General features: G+C 40.6%; 1 protein-coding gene across 21 annotated transcripts in view; it reads left to right on the forward strand.

The window, feature by feature from the left end:
• The window catches only part of LOC108620745 (dystrophin), a 165,597-nt gene that overhangs the window by 125,502 nt on the left and 26,177 nt on the right, over positions 1–13,918 (forward strand). For all 21 annotated transcript variants that reach the window (XM_089472699.1, XM_089472709.1, XM_089472689.1 and 18 more), the window contains one exon: positions 3,009–3,166. In XM_089472699.1, coding sequence (XP_089328825.1) covers positions 3,009–3,166 — 158 coding nt within the window. The remainder of the gene's footprint in view (positions 1–3,008; positions 3,167–13,918) is intronic.

The following is a 13,918-nucleotide window of genomic DNA, read 5'->3' on the forward strand; positions in this document are numbered from 1 at the left end:
TTTTTTTTTTTTGTTTTTTATTTTCCTCTTTTTTTTTGTTTTTTTTTTTTTTTGTTTTGCTGTGGGCTTAGTTCCCTTTCGACTACAGCCAACAATTTAGCAAATGACCATTGGCTTAGTTAGTGCTGTTCGTTTCCAGCATGCGCACAATGGCGACAGATCACCAATGGCCACGCCCACGAGGAGGCGTCAACGATAATTGCAGCCAAAGCAATTAGTGCGATTAGTACGCTATTAGTGCCAAACCATCAACAGTTGCCCCCAAACTGTATCTGTGCGTGTGTGTGTGTGTGCCATTAAGTTTGGCATTTGTGTGTGTGTGTGTGGCTACGGAATCTGTGCTTTTAGCTGGCATTTAAATTTAACCATTCATGTTTATTCTGCGGCTATCGGCAGGCCGTATCGGTGCACAGGCAGCATAAACTTGCGTTCAAATTAAATTAAATCCTTCCCCTTTAGCCAAAATCTCATTAATTTGTTTAGCCCAATTAAATATTTGCCAAATTTCAATTAGAAAATACATATTTATATAGCCTATTAGAGCAGTCGGGCAGCATTGAATACAAACGCGAGCGACCTGAAGAGATAATGTGATATTTCCAAATATATCCAAATATATCATTATAGGAGACTTTATCAGGCTACAGTGATGGCTAGATAAGTGAGACTGTATACAGTAAAAAATATGTGTTCCAAGTTTACTCATTGTTTGCTATTAGACTAATTAATTGAGTTTTACATATCATTCTAGACAATATTTTGTTCAGTGTATACAGTGAGGGCCAAATAAATGAGACAGCTAGACTAGAAAAAGAAAATCTGGCATATGTAGACAATATCTCTTTACTAAGTTTAGTCTATAACTCTTAATAGACTAATTAAATTAGTTATTCATATCAGTTTAAAGCTCACCCTATACAATGATAGCCACATAAATCATAGAGTCGGATTAAAAATAGAAAAATATTTTATATATATTTAGTTCTTAGCTCTTTATAGACTAATTCATTGAGTTTTTTATATCAATTCAGACAATTTTCTCAGGCTGTGCAATTCTCTTCTAAACAGTGATGGCAAAATAAAAGAGATAGACTATAAATTGTAAAGTCCTTCATATGTAGACAATATAACAGTGCAAAGTTGATTTTTATAAATCTTATTAGACTAACTAAATTAGTTTTTCATATAATTTTGGGCATTTATATCATGCCATCACCTATACAGGGATGGCCAAATAAGTGGGACACTTAGATCATAAACAGAAAAGTCCTTTATAAATATATAGACAACATTTCTATACAAAGCTATTCTCTTTGATTCTATTATATTAATTAATTGGGTTTTTCATATCCATTCAGGCAAGTCAGGTGCTCAGTCTATACAGTGATGTCAGTCATCTATACAGTGATGGCCAAATTAGTGAAACACTTAGACTAAAGGAATGTCTTTCATATATAGACAGCATCTCATCTACAGCTTACTCTTTGACTCTTACTAAACTAATTAATTTAGTTTTTCTACCCTGGCTCATCTCTTTTTTTCACTTTTCGCTTGCTTTGACAGAAAACAGGTTGAATCCCTCACAGTTTCTACACAAGCCCAGTTTTATTTCTATTTTTTGTATGTTTTCACTTGTTTTTATTTTGTGTGTTATTTGACCCTTTTAATTGAAATGCTAAAAATACTTTTGCTTTTAACCTACATTGGTTGCAGCTCAGCATTCAAATTGAAATTTAAAGTTTCCTTTCTCTTTTGCATTTGACCAAATTGAATTTGTTTGAGAAGAAGAAGTCGCAATGAAAACGAAATCAACGGCAAAGCGAAAAGTTTTGCAGACGTTCATCTTCATCGAGAGAAGTCCGTCTTCAGACGCATTTGCCATTTCCATCAACAATCTCCTGGCGCTGGCGCTGTCGCTGTCGCTGGCGTCAGGCAGTGAAGCGCGGAAAGAGCAGAAAACATCTATGCGATAAACTCAATCTGAAATTGAATTTGAATATTACAACAGTTCCGCTGCTGGCGGGCGCTTCCTCAAAGTATTTCTCCATGCCCGATATTTGCTTAGCATCATATTAGCAGCTGACGACTGGCCAGTCAGCCAGCCAGCAGTGCCGCCGGCGCGGGGCCATAAAAGTTGTTCTCCGGCTCCGTTCGTGCATTAAATTAAATTCAGATTTAGCCAACGGCTCTGACATTCATCGATGCTCAGTCGCAGAAGCCGCTGTCTTTGTCATACAGCTATCTCTCTGTCTCTCTCTCTCTCTCTCGCCCTCTCGTCAGCAGCTCGGGGGATTGATTTTCTTCTAGCCTCGACTGCCACTTGTCACTCTCATTCTCACGCCGCTCGCCCTCTCTCTCGCTCTTGCATTTCCGCCACATGCACGTCAGCCTGTCTCTCATGTCTCATGACATTTCCATTATGTTTTCTTTTCTGGTTTTCCCCTGCCAATTTGGGATAGGATATTGCTTAAATTCCTTGCCTTTGACCTGCAATTGTATAGCACTATTAAACAGGCTAAGCGATAATTTAAATACATGATAAGCCATTTAGAGTGCTCATCATTATCTAGGCCTGCCTACTCTTCGAGTCTCTTTCAAGCGGAACCATAAACTGCTAATTTGATTGAAAGCCAACTCTCTGGGGGCGAGGTTGAGCTGTCCCCTGAGCGTATCTCTTGCTTCGATGTGCCCAACGCAGAGCTGAGATTATTTTATTGCAAATTTAATCACCGCTCGCAATCAGCATAATCAAAGTTGGGCCCCGCTTGGCATCGTCAGCATAATCATGGCTGTCGGTAAACATTAAGAACCGTAATATCATCTCTAATTCATAAAGTTACGTGCCGCAGGGCAGGGTGGGCGGTGCAGAGGCGGGGCGGGGGCGTGGCGTGTCGAATATGATAGCACTTGCAATTGTTTTCGCCCCGCCGACAATTTTCATAATTTTTTTTTGGCTTTTTTTCACACACTTTTTGACTTTTGCCTCTTTTGCTTTTGTCTCCTTGCAGCCGCCCACGACTCCGACTCGCGTTACATGTCCGCCGAGGAGCAGAGCCGGGAACTGGCGCGCAGCATACGGCGCGAGGTGGGCAAACTTTCGGAGCAGTGGAACAATCTAATCGATAGATCTGACAATTGGAAGCATCGTTTGGACGAGTACATGACGGTAAGTCAGCCAGCGATAATGCAAACTTCTTCCTCCCCCCCCCCCCCCCCTCACTCTTCACGCTGCGTGTTACATTTTCATAAATTTCTTCTGACTCGCGGCTGAAGCATCTCATGAGCATTTCAATTGACTCCCGGTGCGAGCGCTCGTGACTTTTTCCTTTCGTTCACTTCTGTAATTTGTATGGCATCCAATTTGTTTTAGCCTGAGCAGCGGCAGCTCCACGAAATTTGGATTTTTCAAGGGGCCGCCGACAAGTGTGAGCGAGTCTCTTTGTGTGTGCGCAATTATGTTTTGCAATGCGAAAAGGTGCTCAAACTTTGTGAAGCAAATCAAATCAGTGTCAGCGGAGAGCGCTCTTGAATGGAATCATTAGGAGGCAAAAAGAAGAGAGAACAAAATTAGAATTTGTAATTTCCGTGTTGCCAACTGCAGCTGAGGCAGGCATTGAGATTGAACGACACTTAAGCAGGGAAATTTAAATAAACATTCATTAGTCATTCAGTTAAATTGTCCGAGGACTGCTGCATCCCTCGGCTACAATCGAGTCCTTAATATATTATTCAATTACATTTTCTTATGCTCACATGGAGCGAAGAAAAACCACCCACAAACACAGGAGCAGGAAAAACAAATACTTTTGAAAGTGTTGAATGGCCTTTGCTTTCGCATTGTTATTTTACTCCACACAATTTGGGGTTATTTTGTTTGTTTTTTTACTTGACAGTTTGTGGGTTTGCGGGCTTGTGGCTGTGGGCGGGTGGTCGGGTGGTCGGGTGGGGTTCGGCTGATGGCTAATAAATGCAAGTGTGTTTTTTACGACACATATCGTTTGGATTGCAGAACAACAGCAACAACATGAATATAACAACAAAATATTTGCCACAAATGTGACGGGCGGCTGGCAACGGCTGTCGTTACTCATACGCACCGTAAATTTGATGCAACAAAGTTTGGCCGCATAAAAATGTCACAGAGTGTGCAAACAATGGATAGCCATGTGCTGTACATGTGTATATGTATATATATGTATGTGTGTATATATATATATGTGTGCGTGTGTGTGTATAACTCGTTGAGTGGGCGGTTGTATAAAATATCAAAGCGCATAAAATGCACATATTGTGTATGATGTATGCTGTATGCTGTATGCTGTATGCGAGTCGTATAGCATACTTTTGGACACCCGAGTCGAGCTCTAGCGAAAATCAATACGAAGTAATACATATAAGTATATATGTGTGTATGTGCGTGGGTTGAAAATAGAAACAACAAGTGTGGAGCAGGCATAGAAAAATATTTGCCACAAAGTGCGCATAAATATGAGAGTTGAATGGCAAGTCAAGAGTCGTAGACAGAGCCAGAGTGGCAGAGTAAGAAAGAGAGAGAGGGAGGGTGGGTGGAGGCGAACAGAGAGTCAAGGCAAGTGGGCTTAAGATGTCAACCGTTAAGGGTTTAACGCGCCTCGCTCACTCGCTCATAGGTCGCCCGTTGCTTGTGCTTAAAGTGCAACACGGAGGGATATGCTAATGCTGCCACATATTTAAGGCCAGCCACAATCTATCTAAATCCAAATCTAAATGAAAGCAATGTAAAGCTCATGCTGTCAGTTTATTATAATGTTGTTGTTGTCTCTGTCTGCTAGCTTGTTTGTATTCCTACTAGGTTATATGTATATACATATATATATATATATATAGCCTCAGCTCGTTTCTTTCCACTCTCTCTCTGTCTCGCTCTGTCTCTTTCGCTTCTCATGTATACACAGATGTGCCACCAGGGAGCTGTTTATATTTTACTGCGTCCAACTAGTCAAATGCGAGTGTATTTGTGCACATAAATGTCCCAATGCAAGACAGCTGAGTGACCCATTTATGAGATTTGATATTTTAAATGTTAAATGTTAAAAGAACAAATTTTAAAGCTAACCAAGAAGATTATCAAGAACAAAAAAAAAAGTAAAAATAAATAAAATAAAATAAAATTTGTAGTTTAGCTTTGCTAAGAAAACATTTCGAAACTAAGCTCCTTTCTTGGAAATATTTGAGACCATGCGAAAATATTTTGTTTCAAGCTCTTGTAGTTAGCAGTGTATAATATCTTTATATCAAACACAATGAATATTGCCCGAATATTCCATGATTTATTGAGTGCGAAGCGAAGCAGTTCTGGAACTCTCAAGTTGAGATACTTTTGTCATCACTTAACGAAAGGTGAATTTCTTCTCTCTTTGTATTTTTACTCTTTTTTTTTTTTTTTTTTTTTTGACTATGTGTTCTTTGCGGTCTTTGTGCATGGCAGGTTGCAGTCGACGAAAAAGTGATAAGGCAAACTTTAATAAAATTAACAACATGCAGGAAAAAAGGAAAAAGAACGAAGCGAAATAGCATTAAAAACTTTCTCAACAAGCTGGCAAAGTTATCCGTGCCCCGAGCGCGGGAGCGTATTCGTAGAGTAAAACGTAAAAAGTTTAAATAAATGCAACTTAAAACAATTACCAGGAAACCAGCACGAAATTGGAGCGACGAGCGCAAATGAAACTTTCAGTGTGTTAAAATAAACGCTTTATGGGGCGGTTGACTCTGCTTAAATGAAGTCGCCCAACGGCCGGACACGCTACATACGTCCCGTTCTAAAAGGGGCCAAAGGGGCCAGCGAGCCAACTAGCCAACTTTGGCCACATCTCTGCTGACCAGAAGCTGGCGCAGAGCATCTAAGCCGCAGCGTGCGCTGCGGTTAATTGACCACAAAAATGTCCGTCCATTGTCCGCTGTCCGCTGTCCCTTCTCCGCAGCTCTGTGTGCAGTCTGGCTTGCTTGAGGAATTTCTATTGATTGAATAAAAGTTTGTGCGAGCAGTGGGCGTATTAAATTTAATTGAAAACTGCATTTTCATTGAAACATTTTATATGCACTCATTTTTTTATGCAAGCGTTGCGTTTGTGTTAAGCATACGCCGTGGGGTACACTGGGTTGGACATTGAAGAGAAGAGAAAATACAAAAATTGTGGCATGTCAATGGCACGCATCCGCAGCGTGGCTTACGTTTTGGCACCTTTTCCATGTGGCTGGTGAAATTAAAATGATTTTGCCAGCTACAAGCTTAATTGAAATTGCGCAAAGTCAGCAGCTTTTTGTGACAGCCCTTCGTGCTGCAACAACAAAGTAAAGAAAGAAAAAAAAAAATAAGCAGAAAATGTTTTATAATTAATTTTGACTTGAGTAAATATTACCCAGAGCCGCCCAGTGCACTGCAGTGGGCAAAGGTAGGTCGCTCCTCGCCTGCTTAGCCTGCTGATGGACATTCGAGTTAACTGGTTTGTCGCCACCAAACCACAAAAATTGCCAGTGGTGCAGTGGTGTGGCAGTGCACGTGCCGCATCTTCAATCAACCTGCTATCGAATGCAGTTCCGCTCGCATGAAGCCGACTCCAATTAGAGCTGCACTGGCCGTCTGCGTAATTGGCCGAGTAGTCGTAGTCAGCAGCCCGTTGCTGACACCAAAGTGACGCCTGACCACATCGATGCCTGGTCGATGGGCCCGAGGAGCCCTCTCAAAGCCGTTGACTGAGTGGCCCAATGAATGCTCATTATAGGGCAGATAAAGGGTGCGCTCTGAGTTGACAAACTTGGGCTGCCCAGCGCAATGCCGATCTAGAATTGCAACTTGATTAGGGTCGGTTGAGGGGCGGCGAAATGTGTGAAGGGCTGAGGCGAATGGCCACATCCATGCGTCATTGGCAGCCCAGAGCTTGGCGCTTTGAAATATGCTTTATTGATTTCCTGTAAAGCTGTAAGAATTGTAAAATAAATGTGTCGAAAACGCATTGCACTGGCCAATAGTCGAAGCCATATGGGCAGTGGGCAGCGGGCAGCTAACGGCATCCCTTGGGCTGCTGAAATTGTGAACACTTCTGCTGGCCATAATTTAACCACATGTGGTCGATATTGGCACACACACACACAGATACATACAGATGCACACACACACACACACACACACATACGGGCAACTCATTTAACCGCTTATGACCGCTGCTCGCTGGTAGCTGTGGCAGCTGCTGCTGGTCCCTGACCACGTTCAACTTCGTTCACATCGTTGTCCTTGCCCAGCTGGTCCTTGCGACTCTTCCTTCTGCTCGCCAGTTGGGCTTGTAAAATGTGTGGCTGGAGCAGAGACAGTAGCGCCGCAGCGCCGGCTAGTTTAGTTTATTATGCAGTCCAGTCCAGACAACAATGAAATCAATTTAAATTGCATTGCTCGAAAATCGTTCAATAAATCACTCATACGCCATGCGTGCGGCAAGTGCGCTGTGATTTATGGCAGTTTGTTAAATTTGAATTGAAAACTGGCAAAAATGAGATACTCTTTGTTTTGGCATCGCATGTTAATGCACTCCCAAAAGTATGCAACGCTCTGCACTGGCAAATTAGTTGGGACACAAACCATTAAAAAAACTGTATTATGGAATTACAACTTTTTTCCGCACTTTAATATAGAGTTTAAAATGCCAATTAAATGGACCAATTGCAAAAAATTATAAAATATAATCAATCAAATGGAATTGCTCGTAAAAAACAGTCGACATTATTTGCAATTCCTTTTCATTTGAACCCTTTCGGTTGGCCCTTTTAAATGAGCAGCAAACAGCGAACTGCGAATGATTTATTGATCAGAAATTGCAGCTAGCCTGACAGAAATGCCAAAAGTGCTGCAGTGGTTAAAGGCAAGCTTAAAAACTCTCACAAAAAAAAAAAAAAAGAAAGAAAATATAGAAAATGTAGAAGGAGAAAAAAAATATTATTTTTTCCTGCTTCCCGCATGGGAAATCAATTGATTGTCACGCTGAAATGGCTTGGCTTTGGCTTTGGCTTTGGCTTTAGCATTGGCTTTAGCTTTGGGTCTGGCTTTGGCTCTGGCTCTGGCTCTAGCTCTGGCTCTGGCTCTTGCTACACATTCGCTGATTACTTTGGCTATGATTGTGGCTTGGCTGTAGGTGCGCAGCGCTCACTGCCTGCCACTATCAATATACAACACACACACATACACTCACACACGCTCTCGTTGACTTTCTGATAGCCTTTTTCTGTTATTGTTATTTGCTAGACTTTTATTTGCAAAACTGCACCAATATGCCATGAAATGTAACCGTGCATAATTGTCAAACGTGTTCAGTTATATTGACAATACGTGCACACAGCCAATCGCCCACAAGCATGCACACACTCACACACACACATATATATATATATATATACGCAGGATGTGAGTGCAGCTGCCTACACGCAAACCAATTCATTTGCCGTTTTTCTGCAGCTTGTTTTTTTTTTTTTTTTTTTTTTTTGCATTGTTTTTGTCGCCGCCTGGCGCCATTTTGTTTGCAGTTTTAACCCTTCAACCGTTTTGTGGTTTGGGCCTCTATTTGATGGGGCTTTTTGCGTCATTTAAATATGAAATATTGAATGCACATATGCGAACTATTAGATGATTAATAACAAGTAAGAAGGCTCCAGTCGAGACTGCTCGACTAGGAGATACCCTGAACCCTCCAAACTGATATTCTAATCATTCTGGACTTCTTTTATGCACACATACATACACATGCACGTATAAGCACGCGCTTTGCAAACTGCGCAGCTAGCAGCGGCTGCGCTTGGGCTGCACTGCAGTGTGGGCAATATAACGAGAATTTATTTGTTGAATAATTTCTTTTGTAGACATACGATCTTAATGAAACTTTTAGAGCGTAATCATATGGCTTAAATGTGTGTACATTTCAAAGCACAAGTCTCTAGTACTTGAAATGCGTTTTTTACAAATTGGGGGCGAAGGGGGCGTGGTATCCAAAATCTGTAAATTACAAAATCTTTGTATCCATTAACTTTATATACAACGCAAATTTGAAGTCTCCAGGTCTAAAAGTGTTCAAAATAAGCTGAAAAAACATTGTCGATTTTTCGATTATTCTCGATAAAAAAGTTATCGGATGAGTTATCGAAACAATAAAGCAAACTTGCACTGCCTATGGTATACACGAGTATGCTTGCCAAATTTCAGCTCTCTAGCTCTTATATCTTCTGAGATCCTTTTGCTCATACGGACGGACGGACGGACGGACGGACGGACGGACGGACGGACGGACGGACGGACGGACAGACGGACAGGGCTATATCGACTCAGCTCGTCGTCCTGATCAAGAATATATATACTTTATGGGGTCTGCGATGATTCCTTCTGCCTGTTACATACTTTTCACAAAACCATTATACCCTGATTTCCCATTTTCAATGGGTTCAGGGTATAAAAATACGTATCAATATATAAAACCGGGAATAATGGAAATATTAATATATATATTTTTGCTCATTTCAATCAAAGGAAAGAAAATTTATACATTTTTTTTAGATTACACTAGAATCTGTTTCGAAGCTCAATGAAAAACCTCATAATAAAATGAATATATAAATGATAAAAGCATTCCTATAGATATGGTACCGTTCAGTATTAACTCTCGATTCGCTAACAATTAAATTGTTATGTTATCGCAAAATATAAATATTATGACAAGTGCTGTAAATTTTTAACCGTAACCAAATGACAATAGCTGCATTATTCATGAGTTAAAACTAAAGTCAATAATGAAGAGGAAAGCTCAAAAATAAATGCAACTTAATTGGAATGTAAAGGAACACTGCATGCAAATAACCGAATGCAATGCCTGAGCAGCTCAAAGATTTCAATTCAATTTGCAAATGCAGGAAATCCGACAACCACAAAAAAAAAACAAACAACAACAGCAACAGAAAAAGGCCAAAAGACATTTCTGCCAGACGACAAATCGACTTTTGTGATGAGAAATATGCACATAGAGAGAGGAAGAGAGAAAGAGAGAGAGAGTGGGAACGCGACTGACTCGAGAAGTGGCAGTGTGAAAAATTATGCGCTCGAAATAGATTTTCCAGCGACACTTCAAAATAGGAAAAATGAATGAGAAATGCAAAAAATAGAAAAAACGAGAAGCAGACTTGTCTTGCATGGAGTTTCCACTTGAGTCCGTCCAGAGCCAATTCGTCCGTGCTGTCGCGTCTGCAGTTAATAAATTTTTTTGCCACGTCCTTTGCTGGCGGCACAAGTGTGGACAAATCCACAGCTGAAATTCAAGAAAAAATTCTCCTCGAGCTGATCATAACTCGTTGCATGCATTTTTCACACTCTGCCATAAGCGACGGCTGTGTGGAAAGCAACAAGCTGCAAATACTTTCCACACACTCAGCGATTCGCCATTTAATATCAAATTCATTCAGACTTCGCCGAGATTCAGTTGTTGGCCTGCCAAAGACATTGGCATATTCGTCTTTATCTGCTATATTTATGGTCTAAATATATATATGTATATCTATATATAGTAGTGACTGGTGAGTGAGCACTGATATGACTGTGAATGTTTTTGCTACAAAATATAGAATATTTCGCTGTCGTAAAACTTGCTTCGATTGATTACAAGCAGAACAGACCTTAGCCCAATATTCTGACTTCAAACTAATCGAATATCAAACGAGTTTTCAAATAAGAATCGAATGATTTGCCAATGGATTTCGAGTAGATGCGAGTTGACAAAGCATCTCCATGAAGAGACATGAGAAAGTTTCATTTAATGCTGTGTCATTTGAAAACATGGGCAAGACTTATATAAATCTACGTAAAATATATATACATAGATGATAGACTTTATACGCATTCTACTCAATTCACTTTGAGGCCCAAGCATCGCTGCTTCAAGGTCAGGCCAGCCTGTTTATACACATGAATGTATACAATAAATCCTTCAGTGCCCCATTATGATGCACAACCCGTCCGTGAATCATAAGCTCCAAAAATATGGAGAGCTGAAAAAGGCGCGCACACAAAAAATGCGTGTAAAAAGCCATAAAAATCAAATAAAGCAAACGAAATGCGGGAAACATAAAGTGGAGCGCCAAACGAGCCATTCAAATGCATTTATAAATGTATCAATACAACAACAACAAAAGCAAAGCAAAACAAAAACAAAAACAACAAATTTGTGGCAATAAACCAGGCGAATCGCAAAGCTCATTGAAATGTTACGAGTGCAACAACACTCAAGAGCCCCACTCAATTGGCCGGCAGATAAGCACTCAACACGCCACTTAATGAGCCCAGAAGCCGAGAGCGAGAGGGAGCGAGAGAGTAAAAGAGAGAGCAGCAATTGAGGGAACAACAAAACAAAGTGGACTAGCCGAAAAAGAAACAATACACAAATCTATGCATACACATGTACTAATATATATTTACATACACACACACACTTAGGCAAAACTCAAAGTGTGAGCAACAAGTTCTTGTGAGAGAGAGAGTGCGTGAGAGCGTGTTACGTTTGCTGTTGTTGGCTGAGAGTGAGTATGAGTGTGAGTGTGTGAATCGGGGAGAACAAGTTTCGTTACGCTAGTGAAGTTTGAGCGCAAAGTGGCTGCAGTGACAGCAACAGCAACAGCAACAGCGCCGTCGACGTCAACGTCAACGTTCACGTTGGCGCTGTCAGCGACGCTGACGGCCGTTCACTTAACGCATGCGGCCGGCGTTGTTGTTGGGTCAGTTAACGAAACGTCGGCGCGTAAGTTGGTTGCGTTTTTTGTAGAAGCGGCGCGCGCAGAACGCGATCAGCCGGCATTTGCCAAACGAAAGATACATTTTGCAAAGCGCGAGATACATGCAAATTGTCTAAATAAAAATAATAAAAAGAAGTGCAACGAGGAGCCAACGCAATAAGTAACCAAAGCGAAAAGAAAAGGAATAAATAATAAAAACAAAGTGATTTGTGTGCTCAGTGTCGTGTTCTCAAAGCATGCAGCGCAGAGCATTGCTTCCCAAGAAGTGAAACACAAAACCCGAAAACAGTCCCAAAAAAAAAAAAATAAAATAAAATAAAATAAATGAAATAAAATAAATTAAATTAAATAAAACACTGTTGTACAACAAACGAAAGTAACAAGAGTAATAAGGTCGCATTTATAACAATAATTTTTGTCAACGTCGGCGACGCGTCGGCAGCATGGCAGAAATTTGTGTGATAAAAGAAATGAAATTCTTTGTAACAGTCACGTTTTAAATTGTGCGCCCTTTTTTTACAAAAAAAAAAAAAAAAGGAAAAGAAAAAGGAAAAACAAAATAATAATAATAAGCTGAGAAGAGTTTTCCTGTTTTTATTTGCATTTCATGCGCGGTGAATTTTGTTAAAGTTGTGCGCGCATTCGATCTTTTATCTAGAATCTAGATTCAATTTACTCACCTATATTTATAATGTTGTTGTTGTTGTTGTGTGGTTGGGAAAATGTATTGCAACGGCGTTAAGCTCAAATTTGTGCTGCATGCGCTGAAATTAATTCGATTTCTTGTTTTGTTTTTGTCATTTTAAAAATAAAATCGAGACAGCTTAACAAAAAAAAAAAAAAAAAAAAAAAAAAACAATATATATTTACGTTGATTGCAAGTTAATATTGTATAAAAAAAAAACAAGCTGCTTACACCAGCAAAATCATTTCGTATGGGAAATGCTAAGTTAACTGCATCCATTTGGCTTGTTGTTGTTTATGGCTAATAGCGAAGAGCGCTTTGGCTTAAATATTAATACAGTTAGTTCTTGTCGAGGATTACTTCTTATCGACAAGTCGACTTCAGTTTACAATTGGCGTGATAATGCAATTTACATGTGACTTACGAGACATACTTCGCCGCATATCAGGCGCGATAAGTCCGATAATACAGATGTATACATAGATGCATATGTAGATGTATAAGTAGACGTATACATGTGTATATTTTGGTTCAAGTAATGCTGAGTGTATAAACAGGTAGCTCACATTTCATGTCTTCGCTTTGTGGACACCCTTCCTGTAACTGGGTACGACCACACTTTTCATATCCCACGCTCCACGCCCGAAGGCGAATCGCTCGACGGCAGCCAGCGAAGGTCGTTTATTATTATTATTATTATTTTCTTTGCATTTTATTGCATCTCTGGCACAAAGGGGAGCACTGACGCTCCGTCGCACAGGACTCGCTTGCAGTGTATTTGTTAAAGTTGTCGCTTTATTTGCTTGTTGCCCTGTCAGCAGCAGAGCCGACTGAGATTGAGAAACCCAAGCACAGACACAGAGACAGTCTCAGTCTCAGTCTCAGTCGCAGTCGCAGTCGCAGTCTCACTCAGACTCTCCCTCTCACTCACAAGTTTGGTGCCTTATGTTTGTCATATGTTCCAGAGCTTCAGCTGGGCCACAAGCAACTCCAGTGCCCAGCGTCTTTTATACACTGTCATGTGCTTATTCTCACTTGTGTGCGCATCTCAACTGGGTTTACATTGTCGCACATCTTCATCATCATCTGCATGTCTCATGTGTGCTCGTGTGTGTGCGATTCTTTATCTCTCACAGTTCTTAGTCATTGTTAAAGCAGCAGCTGCTGCTGCTTCTGCTGCTGAGTTATCTCATTGTGCGCACATTCCAGCCTTGTCTCAGCCGAGGACGATCTCTCATATTAGGCGTGGGCGCAGCAATCCTAAAGGTCTTTGTTGCTCATTCGGTTAATTAGGACGGGATGACTCAATCTCAATGTCAATCCCAATCCCAATCTCTATCTCAATCTTGTTGGCAAGGCGCCAGCTCAAGGTCTTCCATGGAGTCTGGAATCTTAACTCACAATTTCACTGTGAATGTCCCAAGCTCGAAGTGCTGCTGG

Source organism: Drosophila arizonae, chromosome 2 (assembly GCF_054131065.1).
Source record: "Drosophila arizonae isolate 15081-1271.41 chromosome 2, UAZ_ARI_1.0, whole genome shotgun sequence".
Classification (NCBI taxonomy): Eukaryota; Metazoa; Arthropoda; class Insecta; order Diptera; family Drosophilidae; genus Drosophila; species Drosophila arizonae.